At 47.2% G+C, this 14,491-nt stretch overlaps 1 protein-coding gene across 2 annotated transcripts in view; it reads left to right on the plus strand.

The window, feature by feature from the left end:
• Positions 1–12,825, plus strand: part of COLGALT2 (collagen beta(1-O)galactosyltransferase 2) — a 54,824-nt gene extending 41,999 nt beyond the window's left edge. For both annotated transcript variants that reach the window (XM_035332741.1, XM_035332742.1), the window contains exons 6-12: positions 4,912–5,031; positions 5,507–5,583; positions 7,449–7,555; positions 8,362–8,494; positions 9,800–9,927; positions 10,570–10,776; positions 11,189–12,825. In XM_035332741.1, coding sequence (XP_035188632.1) covers positions 4,912–5,031; positions 5,507–5,583; positions 7,449–7,555; positions 8,362–8,494; positions 9,800–9,927; positions 10,570–10,776; positions 11,189–11,465 — 1,049 coding nt within the window. In that variant the 3' untranslated portion in view covers positions 11,466–12,825. The remainder of the gene's footprint in view (positions 1–4,911; positions 5,032–5,506; positions 5,584–7,448; positions 7,556–8,361; positions 8,495–9,799; positions 9,928–10,569; positions 10,777–11,188) is intronic.
• The last annotated feature ends 1,666 nt before the right edge of the window (positions 12,826–14,491 follow it).

The following is a 14,491-nucleotide window of genomic DNA, read 5'->3' on the forward strand; positions in this document are numbered from 1 at the left end:
TTTTCCCACCAGCACAGCATCCACCAACTGTTTATTTTTAGTGATCCTTTTGGTTTGAGGCTCTTGACAGCACTGCAAAAGATGGTGTTTCCTTGCAGACTAAGCAGGGTTTTTTAAAACTTAGCTAAAAGGGTATGAGGGGCTTAAAGTGAGAAAGGCAGATGATAGAGGAGTGGCAGCAAGAGCTGAAATTACAACCCTTGGGAGACAGAAGAAGATAGGTGAGAGTTAAACCTTCAGGGCCTTTGGAGCCCCGATGTTGAGAGTCAGGACTTCAGTATCTTGGCTCCAGAGTAGTCTGAATAGCAAAGTGAGCTCCTTCAGATCTACCTGCCCTACTTGTTCCCTCTGACAGGCTTCCCAGAGATGCACCATCCAGTGAGAGTGGTAACTGCATTGCAGTAGCTCCAGCTGTTTAAGAAATATTTCAGAGATTCAAACCCATCATTTTTTCCTTTGATTCTAGAACATTTTAATTTTTTCCAGTACTGACCCATGACATGAAAGCCAGTGCTTTGGCATTCTGGTCCATCAGTCTGTTCAGATTGTTGGCGTTTGTCCTGGGCTAAGTTTTGCACTCTGGATTAAAGGATAACATCCAAGTTCAGAAATGTGCAAAATGTGTGGACTTTGAGGCAAATTTCTATTTGGAGGAATTTCACTTACTTGACTAAAGTCACAGTGATGCTGGGTTTTGTCCAGCCCAACTACTACACTTAACAACACATATCAAACCAGCAGTTTTCAGCAGTGAATCTGTTGCTTGACGCAGCTGTTCCGTGATGCTCCAGAGAGACTGTCCCACTTTTGCTGAGAGGACGTGGCCCTTGATGGGACTACTGACTTGCAACAAAGCTCAGTGCAGGTGTTTTGTTGAATGATGGGCCTGCATACTGAGAATAAGAGATAATAAGAGATATTTCTTTTCTTCCTTTCTTCTTCCTGCGAAGGTGTGAGGGGCACAGCTGAGAACAGAGGGAGGTTGACACTGTAGAGCTGCTTGCACTTGCAAGATAGCATTTTGTCAGCCCTATCTCCTGAGCTTCCTTTCAGCCTCAGGCTCTGAAGACCTAAAGCCAGCCAGCAGGAAGGTCCAGTTACAGGGGTGGGGGGGAAACTTTGGTTGCCTGCGTATGGCTGTGGGTTTGGTCACTGCCTCACAAAGGCTAATACAAGTATCTATAGCTTTTCTGTCCCTTGTAGCAGTAGTTTTTATTAGAAAAACAGAGCTGGAGAGAGAGTCCCCTTCCCTGTTTTAAGGCAGTTTTACTATTTTGAAGTAGCCTTTATCCCAGAAGGAACAGAAATACTGGTATGAGTCTACATAGATTAACTGTGCTTAAGCCAGCGGAAGATAAGAACAGAGATCAGTGAGCCAGATAAGATTAGTTGATTAGATCAGTGCCAAATCCATTAATGTCAGCAGGTCATACTTTTTTATTCTGCCATTTACCTAAACTACATCTGACAGCTGAATGTGTTTTGGCAAGTAGTGCAGCCAGCAATTTACTTGGAGAACTTAAAATGGTGTAAACATTGGAGTTGTAATGCAGACAGTTCTGCTCTGCTAAAAATACCAGGGATTAAAGGGACCAATACGTGAAAGCATCAACACACCAGGTAGCGTCTGCTTTTCATTTATTTTCTCGAGAGAGGGGAGTGGTTGTGCTTGCTTCCTTAAATAGGGGAAAAAATGCAGAAAAGCTTTCAGGTTTTAATTTATTTTATTTTAAATCTGCTTGGCCAGTTGAATGGGCTTTAGCAGCTTTAAGATGGTGGTTAATTAATAAAGGACCTTGCCAGAGCTCAGTGGTGATCATGCGTTGCTGGGACATTTCCAATGAAGAAGCTCAGCAGTGGGTGGCTCTCTCCCTTGCAAAGGGCTAAGAATCATAGAATCACTAAGGTTAGAAAAGACCTCCAAGATCATCAGTACCACGTCCAACCTTTCCTTAAACACCCTCAGGGACGGTGACTCCACCACCTCCCTGGGCAACCCGTCCCAATGCCTGACCACTCTTTCTGAGAAGAAATGTCTCCTCATTTCCAACATAAACCTCCCCTGGCACAACTTGAGGCCATTCCCTCTAGTCCTGTCACTAGATAACTGTGAGAAGAAGCTGACCCCCAGCTCCCCACACCTTCCTTTCAGGTAGTTGTAGAGAGCAATGTGGTCTCCCCCGAGCCTTCTCTTCTCCAGACTAAACAACCCCAGTTCCCTCAGCCACTCCTCACAGGACTTGTGTTCCAGGCCCTTCTCTGGACACGTTCCAGGGCCTTGATGTCCTTCTTGTAGTGAGGGGCCCAAAGCTGAACACAGTACTCGAGGTGCAGCCTCACCAGAGCAGAGTACAGGGGGACGATTACCTCCCTGGTCCTACTGGCTGCACTATTCCTGATAAAAGCCAGGATGCCGTTGGCCTTCTTGGCCACCTGGACACACTGTCGACTCATGTTCAGGCAAGCATCAACCAGCACCCCCAGATTCTTTTTGTCTGCACAGCTTTCTAGCCACTCTCCCCCAAGGCTGTAGCACTGCTGCGTGGGGTTGTTGTGGCCAAAGTGCAGGATCCAGCACTTAGTCATGTTGAACCTCATCCCATTGGCCTCTGCCCATCGATCCAACCTGTCCAGGTCCCTCTGCAGGGCCTTCCTACCCTCTGGCAGATCGACACTTAACCGTCAACTTGGTGTCATCTGCAAACTTACTGAGGGTGCATTCAATTCCCTCATCCAAGTCATCAATAAGGATATTAAAGAGGATGGGCCCCAACACCAATCCCTGGGGAACACCACTGGTGACCCGTCGTCAGCTGGATTTCACTCTCTATTGGATATCTTCAGATTCAGCTCCTTGAGCAAGCAGTTGTGAAAGCTTTCAAGTAGAAGGAAGTGACATTATCACTTCTTTGAAAGTATCTTTCCTCCTCACTGGTACCTCTCTAGGATTTTCCTCTCATCTTCAGGCCACTCTAAAAAGTATTCCTGGAGAGGAGAGTACTATGGTGGCAGACTTCACATTTCCAAGATGGTTATCAAACATATTCCTCAAAGTTCTTTGCCAACACAGGTGAAAGTATCTTGTTTTTATATTCTAGCCAAAGCAAGCAGAAGCAGGAAGATACTTGACTGCAAAACTCAGACTAAGCTAGGAACAAACCCTGTAACTATACTAATACCTTGGGCTTGGGCTTGGGCTTGGGCACTTCATCCTGTATGATTCCAGGCAGGGCCTCCTCACACCACAGAGAGATGGGGTGTCCAACAGGACTACGTCCCTTTCACCTGGACCCCTTCACCCTGTGCAGGTTTGTAACAAATGCAGCCCTCCTGTGTTTCAAGGGAAAGTCCTGCCCAACTCAATGAGTGAAAATGCCTCCATCCTGAGCTTTGAAACCTGCATGTTCTCCCTGGTTTTGAGACCTATTTTCCCATTCCTGGTTTGGAGGCTGTTGCAGGGAGAGAGGCTCCATGCCATGTGTTCGCTGCTGCTTGTCCTTTAGCACATCTGCAGTCGGAAGCCCATTTGACTTCTGTGCCAGACATTTTATCACTTGAGGCTGGCTTACTCAGAGGTTGAAAGCCTGTTCCAGTATCCTGCTTCTGGCTCTGGGTCTGTGAGGGGATTGTGTTAAGTGAGGTACCAGGTATGAGCAGTGCAGTTGTAGGTTTGGGGATGGGGGTTTCTGTGGTACTCTCCAATTTTCTACAGTAGTCCTACAGAGTTTATCAGTCACTGCTTTTGCTAAAGGCCAATTCTGCCCTCTGCTGTAGGACTGCTTTTATACTGTGAAGGCAATGGCCGGAAGAGACCCTTTCTCTGGTCTAAGATGTAGGTTCCCAGTCTCTCCTAGGAGAAAACTGATTGCAGTTAAAAACCCTTGCTGCTAGGGAGCAAGTAGAAATTGTTTACATAGAAGAGGCCAGTTGCTGTCATCCAGTACAACAGAAAATGGCACAGTGATTTTTATTGACTCATGAAATGTCCCAAGTTGGAAGGGACCCGTAAGGGTTGTTGAGTCCAACTCCTGGCTCCACACAGGACCACACAAAAACCAGACCCTGTGTCTGAGAGCATTGTCCAAACACTCTTTGAACTCCATCAGGCTCAGTGCCATGACCACTGCCCTTGGAAGCCTGTCCCAGTGCCCGACCACCTCTGGGTGCAGAACCTTTCCCTAACCCCCAGCCTGCCCCTCCCCTGTCCCAGCTCCATGCCATTCCCTCGGGTCCTGTTGCTGTCCCCAGAGAGCAGAGCTCAGCTCCTGCCCCTCCGCTCCCCTCGTGTTAGCTGCAGGCTGCCATGAGGCCTCCCCTCAGCCTGCTCTGCTTGGGGCTGAACAAACCAAAGGACCTCAGCCGCTTCTCACACGTCTTCCCCTCTAGACCCTTCACCATCTTCATAGCCCTCCTTTGGGCACTAACAGCTCTATGTCCTTTTTATGTTGTGGTGCCCAGAGCTGCACCCAGTGCTCGAGGTGAGGCTGCCCCAGGCAGAGCAGAGCAGAGCATCCCTCCCCTCCCTCAGCCAGAGGCAGGGCCGTGCCTGAGGCACTCCAAAGTCGGCCCTTTGGCTGCCAGGGCCCGCTGCTGGCTCACGATCAGCTTGACATGGACCAGAACCCCCAGATCCCTTTCTGTAGGGGCTGCTCTCCTGCCTCTCATCCCCCATCTGTACGTACAGCTGGGGTTGCCCCATCCGAGGTGCAGAATGTTTTTGAATTGTTTGCTGATGAAGCAGAACCTCTTGAGATTGATGTCCAGGCCTAAGTTTGGTTATGGCTATATATCAACAGAGCAGTGAAATCTGCTGACAAAAGACCTGACTCGATTTTTTTTTGTTTTTGTTTGGCTTGTTTGTTTGTTTGTTTTTATTTGTTTTTTTGTGTTTTTTTTTTCTGTGATCCTCAGGAATTCAGATGTACATCTGCAACCGTGAGCACTATGGTTTCCTTCCCATGCCCCTGAAACCACATCAGATGCTGCAAGAAGAAGCTGAGAACTTTGTGCACACATTAATTGAAGCTATGAGTAAGTCGCTGTGCCCTGCTGTGGTGGAGCTCCCCAGTTAATGATGGCAGAGCTCCCCTGCCAGTGGCCTAGCTCTCCCCCTTGGGAGTCTGGGAGAATTTGCATCCTGATCTGTTCTCACACAGTTTTGATATGCAGGTTTTCCAAATTCCACAGCTTTTCTACATAGAGGTGTAATCATGGCTGGGTCAACTCCGTTCACAAAACCCCTCAACTTCCCCAGATCAATTGCAAAATTGCATCTATAATGGGGAAAGGATGCTGCAGAACCTCACCTTTATCATGAGGTCTGTTTGACACATAGGTGCTCCCTTCTGCTGTGCGGTGTGGATGCTTTCTGCTGCACCCACTGCTGCCCTGACTGCACATCCCAGCTCCTGGGGCTTTAGGGCCAGTGATGAAGACATACGCAGATACATTATATCAATTAAGCGCATACATCAAGGTGATGGTTGGGATTTCTCCTCTCTTACAGTTGATCGTCCTCCCATTGAACCTTCTCAGTATGTCTCTGTTCCTCCAAAGCACCCTGACAAGATGGGATTTGACGAAGTAAGAAACTTAATTTGCTGTCCTTGTCTTCCCATTCATTACTTAGAGGACCTGGGTTCTACAGGTAGCTGAGCTTCCAGATGTTTCTCTTGGAGTATATTATCTTTTCACACAATTAGTTCTTTCCCTATTATTCGTTTTTGGACTTAAACTTAATGCAAAGAGAAAGCTATCCTCAGCTATTCTTATCTGGGGAGAAGTTCTGTTGAGCGCACGTGAGGCCAGCCAGGTCTGTGAGCACTTAGCACCCGCTACATGGCTTCTGATTAAAAGTGCTGGTTTGTGTGCAAGGGCAGTGCCCAGCAAATCTTTGGAATTCATGTCTTTTAATGGTGTGGATGTTTAAATCCAGACAAAAGGAGATGGCAGAACCAAGGGTGAAAAGCAGGTTACTACCTCCACATTTCTTGTCCTGTTTCTTCTAAATCTGACTCTACAGAGCAGCTTGGCAGTCCCTTCATTCTGTGATTAAAAAGAGGTCTTTTAGGAAAGCTCTCCTGCTCTGAAGTGACAGAGGAGAATGATTTCTGTAACCTGAGAGACACATTATAGAGCCCAGAGCAGCTGAGGGAGACAGGCCTTGAGCTAAGCTCTAGCCTAAGCTGGGTATGTCCATGAGAGGTGAAGATCACTCATGTGGCCATCTTACTGTGGCAGCTGTCCCCCTGTCCTGTTTGATTGCCACTTTTTTCTGCTACAGCCTTAAGTAAAAATACCTAGAAAGATTGTTGTTGACACTGGTAGTGCCCCAAGACCTTGCAGAAATTCCTCTCACATCTCTTTCTCACATTGTGGAGAGATTAGGCATTGAGGGGAGAGGGCTGGAGAGGGATCAGCTAGTGTCCGTCTTTTTCACAGAGCCATAACCCCCTCGTGTATACAGCTGCCAAGGTTGCAGTGGCACCGTGACTGAGGGAGTTGTGGTGATCAGGGGAGCCTTTGTTTTCGTTGTTTATTTTGCTACATCTGTTTATATGACTTGTATAGTAAAGTCTGAACCTGATTTGGCTGTGTGTGTTTGAGTGTCTGTGTTTAGAACACAGCTGGCATAGTTTTTTTTCCATGTTGTCCTTTGTGGCTGCACTTTATTTATCCAGTTTATTATTTTTGCATTTGTACTGGACTGGAATTTGATCTGCTTCTTACTGGGGTGAGGTTTTGCTCCACAACCTACAAGGCTTCGATTGTACTTGTCTGTCTGTGACTGAAAAACATCCCTGACCCTCTGCAGTTTACCTGCAAGTGAGGATTCAGTCCTTAGCCCTCCACCGAGGAGTCTGTTTCTTCCAGGCTTGGACTGAGCCCTACCCAGACATCTCTGTTCCAGGTCTTGGCTTTTTGCTAGGCCTTTCTACTCTGGCAAGGATAACAGCGTTTTCAATGCCTGAAGTAATTACAAAAATGTTCTCTTTACTGTGTCTTTGTACTTTTATAGTGACCCCGCTGATAATCCTAAATATGGGCAATTGCGTCTTTGTGGAAAGACATGTAGGTCAACATTCTTCTGGCACTGGAGCTGGCAAACAAAATTTTACTTTGTGTTTAATAAAAATCAAAACATCCTTTATCTGTGGAAAATACAGGCTTGGCACTAGCTGTCCTTCTCTCATCTATATTCAACACTGAAGAGCAACTTTCCCTTGTTCCATAAAAGGTAGTTGTTGGACGAAGAACAAGCCTCTAACCTTTCAGCTCAAAACCAATCCTAACTTTTTGACAAATTCTAAGCAATCTCGAATGAAAACACACCTGGTATTTTAATAACATCTGCTTTTCTTATGGGGCTGCTAGAAAAGAGTGTATCAGGACTTTCTGTTCTTACTCCCTCCCATACCCTGGTGCTGATGTCTTTCTCTTCAACCTAGATTTTCATGATCAATCTGAAGCGTCGGAAAGACAGGCGGGATCGGATGCTGCGGACTCTCTATGAACAGGAGATTGCAGTCAAGATAGTGGAAGCTGTGGATGGAAAGTGAGTTTCAGCTGGGGTTGCTGAAGTTTGCAAAACATGGATTGTGCTGAAGTGCTTTGCACCATCTCCTTGGATGCCCTGACCTTCCTTCTGGTGAGGAAGGGTGGGCTGAGGGGAGAGGTGAATGTCACTTTTATTCATGGGTCTAATGGTCTAAGTGGGGCAGTTCTGCTGTTTCTTCCTTCTCTTGAAATCAGTCATTCTAAGTGAGAGAACCAGGACAGTGTGGTTCAGGTGCGGTTAGGAACCGACATACCATCTACTGGTCTTGAGTCTTGGGTACCCATCAAGACCTCTTAGAAGAATATTCTAAGCCAAGCAACTAACAAGTAAATGGTCCCACAAGAAGTTACCGGCAACATTAAGGGTATGACTTGTCTGTCCTCAGGTCCTGCTCTGCCTTGTGGATTTCTCTAACGCAGTGTATTAGGGAAACAGTCTGTAAGCAAAAGTGGTTGTGACTGATCTGATCTCAGCTTCAGCACTGGTAGTCTCAAAGCAGTCAGGTCACAGAAGGTGAGGGTGGCTGTTTGGGGTGAAGGTTTTCATGGTGATAGGCATGCTTGAAGGGGAATGCTGCTGGAAGGCTGCAGCTTTCTGTAGACATTTGTCTTCAGACATTTCCAGTGTTCAGTTAGATTTAGAAATGTAAATTAAGATTTTTTTCAGGTTTTTGAGCAAAACAAATAAAAGAATTCCTCAACATAGTTTTTCCCTGAACATCAGCAGCATTTCCTGTGTTGCTTCTGTGTCTGACTTGTAATTGACTTTTTTTTTTAAATGGTGATAGATACTCTCTTTCCCAGAGCACTGAACACAAGTCAGCTCAAAGCTCTCAGCATTGATATGCTTCCGGGTTACCGTGACCCATATTCCTCCAGACCACTAACCAGGGGAGAGATCGGCTGCTTCCTTAGTCACTATTACATCTGGAAGGAGGTAAGAAGTTTTTGGGTGCTCAGGGTTCCTGCAGGACGGCACTGGGGGCAGACATAAGAGGGAAGTACACAGCTAGTCTTAAGGCAGAGCATCAAATACAGTATAAGTTTCTGGAAGCATAGCGTGGAAATGTTTTCCTCAGTTTATAGAGGATCATACACAAAGTTTTTCTTGAATGCAGTGTTCAGCTTTCCCTTCTCTGTATTCTATCTGCCAACAGCTTTGAAGGATTTTTTCAAAATGCTTTCATGACTGTTTTTGCAGACCATCTAATAGCATGCTTGAAGCAAATCTGTTTAGGAGAAAGGCTGGAAGGTTTTGAAGAACAAACGATACTAAAAAACTCCTATCTTTTTGTTGTTGTCGTCTTTGGTTCTACATCTGTGCTGAAGCAAGTTCCAATGACTTTGCTGATTGGCTTTTTCAAGTTGATGTGTTATAATTATTCTTACCAGCAGGGACCTCTGTTACTTGAGCTAGGAGAATCTTCTCTGGGTAGTAAAAGCTGTGTCTTCGGGCTGTCCCTGGTCACCTGGGGAGTGATGTGCTAGAAAATCTGGGCTGCACTGGTCAGAGATGCTGCAATTACATGTCCTGACATCAACAGGGGATGCTGTGTCAATGAGATGTGGTGGAGGCAGGAAGAGAGACTTGATAATAAAAGAAAAATGGGCAGTGGCAGTGGCAGTGGTTGTCCAGATCTGACAGTGAGGGTTGCACCTGCTGGTGCAGGGTCCTATATGGATGTATAAGGAGACAACCCTCTGCACGCAGAGGTTTTAGTTATAGCACATCTCCACAGGGCAGGGCATTGATCTGAAAAGCCTAGGGCCAGCAGGAGCCATCCTGCCTTGACCAAGGTCAAGGCAGGCTGAGCTTTTGGGCTTGAGACTTCCAAATCACCAACAGTCAGATAATAATGGGAGCTTGTATGCAGGATGCATTGCATCTATATTCTCTAAGTGGTCAGGGTCAGACTTAAGATATTCTGGATTGTCCCCCTCCCAGGCAGCAGGAGGTGGTGGCCGTGGTTGTGCTAGTTGGTAGCTCATGGTGCAACATCAGATGGAGGGTTTCTCTAGGGGCACCATGTTACAGGTGCTCAGCCTCCAGGATATTTTCAGGCCTGTTCTCACTGGCTCTTGCAGTCTCTCCCAGCCGAGCTACAAATTTGAGTGGTTCTCCCGCCTCCCTGCCAGCATGGTCCGGAAGGTACTGCCAGGTCAAGATGACCCCAGCAATTTCAGGGTGCAAGGAGTGGCCCAAATGGGTTGCTGTGATCACTTCAGTACCCTCTTGTTTCAGGTGGTGAACAGAGAACTGGAGAAGACGCTGGTTATCGAGGACGATGTGCGCTTTGAACACCAGTTTAAAAGGAAGCTCATGAAGCTGATGGATGACATTGAAGAAGCACAACTAGATTGGGAGCTTATGTAAGTAACTGGCCCTCAGCCACCTGGGAACTCCTGGGCACACATACTATGTCATGGGAGAGATGCAGGTTAGTGCCAGCCAGTGGCTTCTCAGTGGGCTCTTCCCATAAGGAGAGATTTGCCTCCTGGGGCAGGCTACTGCTGGAGTGACCGAACTGCGATGGGTACCGTTGCTGCCCTCTGTGGGCAGTCCGGAGATGCTGCTGTGACAGAGGAGCTGCCACAGCCCTGTCCTGAGGTTTGGGCAGTGCAAACGTAACTCCCTGAGTCTTTCACAGCTGTGCCGCTGAGTGGGTTAAGGCACAGCTGAGAGAGACTCAGGGAGTCTCTCAAATTCACTCTCAAATGCACAGCTCAGCTGGGCAAGAGCCAGTGAGAACAGGCCTGAAAATATCCTGCAGGCTGAGAACCTGTAACATGGTGCCCCTAGAGAAACCCTCCATCTGATGTTGCACCACAAGCTACCAACTAGCACAACCCCAGCAACCCAGTCTGACAGTGATGCAGGACGGAAATCTGTGAGCAGGGATTACTTCTTGGATTGACTCTTTGCTCTGTCCTGGTCAAAATAAACAGTTGTGTGGTCGTAATTGCTGCAGATTCACTTCAGCTCAAAATTCTATGTTCTTTTCATCCTTTCAGATACATTGGACGGAAAAGGATGCAGGTGCAGCAGCCTGAGAAAGCAGTTCCCAATGTCATGAACCTCGTGGAAGCTGATTACTCTTATTGGACTCTGGGGTATGCAATCTCTTTCCAAGGTGCTCAGAAACTAATTGGAGCTGAGCCTTTCAGCAAGATGCTGCCTGTAGATGAATTTCTGCCGGTCATGTACAACAAGCACCCTGTGTAAGTAGGATGCCTTTGTTGCTCAGGTCTTGCTGAATGATCCCAAACCAGTTGATGACGTGTCTCACTTCTGCAGCCTGGGTGGTGGGGAACAGGGCTAATCCTTGTAGTTTGCAGCAGAGCTGACACAGGTCAAAAGAGGTGACAGACCTACTGCAGGGGTTATTTTGCCCACCCGGTGCAGGGCTTGCAAGCTGGTTCTGAGACATGTGACTGTCTGCAAGAGAGGTTTATGTAGGTTGTCTGTGGTTGTAAGGCTGTACAGTGTCAGAACTGCTTTAGACCCACCCCAGCAACTACCTCTGTGCCCCGGGACCTGTTTGCTCAGTGGATTGACTTGCATCTCAAAGTTATAAGCAGTGGCACTGATGAACATTCACTCTGTTTCTGATGATTTTTCTCCCCCCTTTAGAGCAAAGTACATGGAATACTATGAGTCCAGAGACTTGAAAGCCTTTTCAGCAGAACCACTGCTTGTTTACCCCACCCACTACACAGGCCAGCCAGGCTACCTCAGCGACACAGAGACCTCTACTATCTGGGACAATGAGACCGTGTCAACTGACTGGGACCGAACACACTCCTGGAAGTCCCGGCAGCAGGGCAAGATCCATAGCGATGCCCAGAACAAGGATGCCCTGCCTCCTCAGTCATCTCTCAACACGCCATCCTCCAGGGATGAGCTATGACTGCCTGCTTCCCCTGGGCTCTTTTGACAGCTGAACCTGCCTCACACCTGCTTTGCACCCTTGAAAGTTGTAGAGCAGCTGTTCATGTGGTCTCCTTCCTGCTACCTGGAATGGCAAGCAGGGTGGTTGGACCTGGTTGTGTTATGATTTACCAGGCTGCTTTTCCAGGACTGCGGGGAGAGGAAGGAGGAAAAAGTGTTCAAACTGGCTGAAAAAAGGCAGAGATCGTAACAAAAGCCTTTGCAAGCTTTTGTAAACAAACAAAACAAACCTTGAATGACGTCTTTCTACAATACATCGTGTAGAATACTGTATTTATAAAGATTAATATATAGAGGTGTACAAGTGTTAATACCTTTCTGGATAGCTGTAACTGGGCTGCTGTGTAACTGTTACTTCTTGTAGGTTTGTAGGCTTTTATAGCACTGTTTGCCGAGAGAAACTGCAGGCAAGTGTTTGGGTTACTTGGTTTTGTTTTTCAAAGGGATCTCTGTCAGAATCGAGATTGTTTTTCAAAAATGTTTGATGCACTGGAGCGGTGCTCCAGTGTGGTGTCTGCTCCTTCATCGCACTTCTGCAGAACAACGTTTCTGGCTCCCCTCTAAATTTAAAGACTTCCTAGATCCCATCCAGGTAGGTCTGCCAGTCTGGAACTGATACTTTGGCATGTCTAGAATCGTGGAAACTAACAGATAAAGTGGTGGTTGCCCCTTCTGTTTTTCTCTGCACTGTATGAAGGGAACATGCCTTGCTTTCTCCCTGCCTCAGTTTATTCCTTCAGGAAAAGAAAGCCTGACAACCTTTTTGCAGGCCTGTTTAAGTAGGCCACAAAAACAAGCACAGGACTTCTAGGAAATTTGATTTTTATAGTTCTGGTTATGAACTTCTTATACTACCCTAATAGAACAACCGACCAAAATGTTAGTGCTGTCAGCTGTACTGTTCTCAACAGCCTTGATAGAATTGTGTTACAGGACGGAAAGGCAACTTGTCTTGATATTTTTTTCGAGTGTGGAGCAAACTGACTTGCCTTTGGCTAGCATGTCAGCAGAGTGTGATGTTTTGTTGTTTTTTTAAAAGGTTTCTTAGAGGCCAGGTGATTGTGGACTACACTGCTTAGGTTTAGCTGGCACAGGTCTCAACCTGCAGGCTCTTGTTGCAGGGGGCAATGTTCTCCTGCACTAGCAAACTGGAGACTCACCTGCTGGCTAACCTGTACAGTTGGGTATGTGTGGTTGTTTGTTTTTATTGTTGTTTGTTTTTAATAATTACTGATCAAAGTTGTGCTTTCTGCTAAAGAAGACATGTTGTTATTACCTGTCAGCGGGTCTGATAATACATAGAACCTGGTGCAAGACAAGCAGCTGTGTGTACTCTTCATTGGGTGGGAGCAGGCCCCAGCTGGGGAGGCCAGTTCTCTGCCTCTGGGCTGGCTCACGCTCAGCTGTGTTGAAGTAAATGTTTTCCAACAAGCCTGCTCTGGCTCTGGGAAGACATTGAAGTCCAAGCTAGTGAAGTCAAGAGTGTTTTCAGCTATGTTACTGTACCATGGAGCTGTTGGCCATTTGTTTGTACTGCAGCTATTGCCTTGAAGCCATGTTCCTTCTGCTGTTCAGGATGGAGCAGGTGGCCATGAGACATGGTGAGTGTGGAGGGCAGGTCTGCCACATGCCACCATGCATAGCCTGGACTACTCCTCTGACAAGCCCTCCTGCCTCTTCCTTAGGCCTTGCTTTACCAGCAACAACTCTGACCCATTTCAAGCATTGTTGACCATGGCGATCCCAGAGACATTGGTAAGAAGCTTAATGTGGCCTTCAGAGGTAGATCTGTGAGCTGGCGAGCACCCAGTGTATTGGCATACGTCGCTTTGTGTAAGAGCACGGTGTTACAAAGTTCTTCAGTTATGTCATGCTTCCCTTGGGACTGGGGCTTATTCCTTCAGGCCTTTGGTAGTGCTGTTTGAGAGCTGGGTAGCTGCTGGAGCTGTGCTGGGAAGGGTGCACGAGAGGAGCAGGGCCCCAGCTTGGTGTCTGTGGGCTTGCAGCCTCGCTAACTAATGTGCGTGCATATCTGAGACTGGCAGAACAGTGGGGATGAGCCAGTGGTGTGGGATTATTAAAATTTCAAATGATTAAAAAAAAAGAAAAAGGTCTCTGCATCACCACTGCAGCCTTTAGTGCTGGAGCACTGGGCTTCCCCAGCTTCACAGCAAGCCCCGCTGATGTGCAGAGGGAAAGGACGTGCGACTGGGTGAGGCTGGCTCTGGTCAGCGGGCAGGTGCGGCAGGGCTGCCTCTGCACCCGAGCTGGCAGGCGTGGCTGGGGCTGTCTGGAAGTGGTGCTGTTGGTGGAGGTGCTTTGGAAGCTCAGGTGAGCTTAGTTTTATTTAGCTTTGATTTCCTAGAGCCGAGCAGTATTAGTTTATTAAAAAACGGCAGCTGGCTTGGGTTTGTTTTTGTATTTCTTGTGTGTATTTTCTTTTAGTCAACTCTGGAAGTGCGTCTAAAGGGTTTGGTATTTTTGAGGGGGAGTGAAACAAATTAAGAATGAAAATTATAATTAATTAAGTGAATGCATCCATTTCAGAGCAGACCTGGCCTCACTCTAGCTTATTATTATTTTACCTATAGACACCTGCGTGTGTGCGTTCGTGCACAATTTTTTATTTCCATATGCCAGATGTGGTAGATGGCGGTGGTTCTACCTGCTATGACAAGTGCTGTTTTTCCTTGCCTCTGCTCCTTGGCAGGCGGTGCTCAGGCTTTGCCCTACTCAGAATGAGCTGTGTTTTGGAGGCATAGGAGCCAGCTGAAACACTTCTGCTGTTTTCCCACTTTTCACATACTTATTTTTTTGCCTGATGTCATCATGAGCTTGAAGCTTATTTTGAAAATGAGCAGAAGCAGGAGCCAGCCTGAAGCAGCCTTCTGACACTGGCTGAGACCCCGGTTTGCTACGGGCAGCGCAGGACACTGGGTGCGGCATGGCGCAAAGGGGTGTCCCTGCTGCGCCTTGCATGGGCAA

The sequence above is a fragment of the Oxyura jamaicensis genome, chromosome 8 (assembly GCF_011077185.1).
Source record: "Oxyura jamaicensis isolate SHBP4307 breed ruddy duck chromosome 8, BPBGC_Ojam_1.0, whole genome shotgun sequence".
Taxonomy (NCBI): Eukaryota; Metazoa; Chordata; class Aves; order Anseriformes; family Anatidae; genus Oxyura; species Oxyura jamaicensis.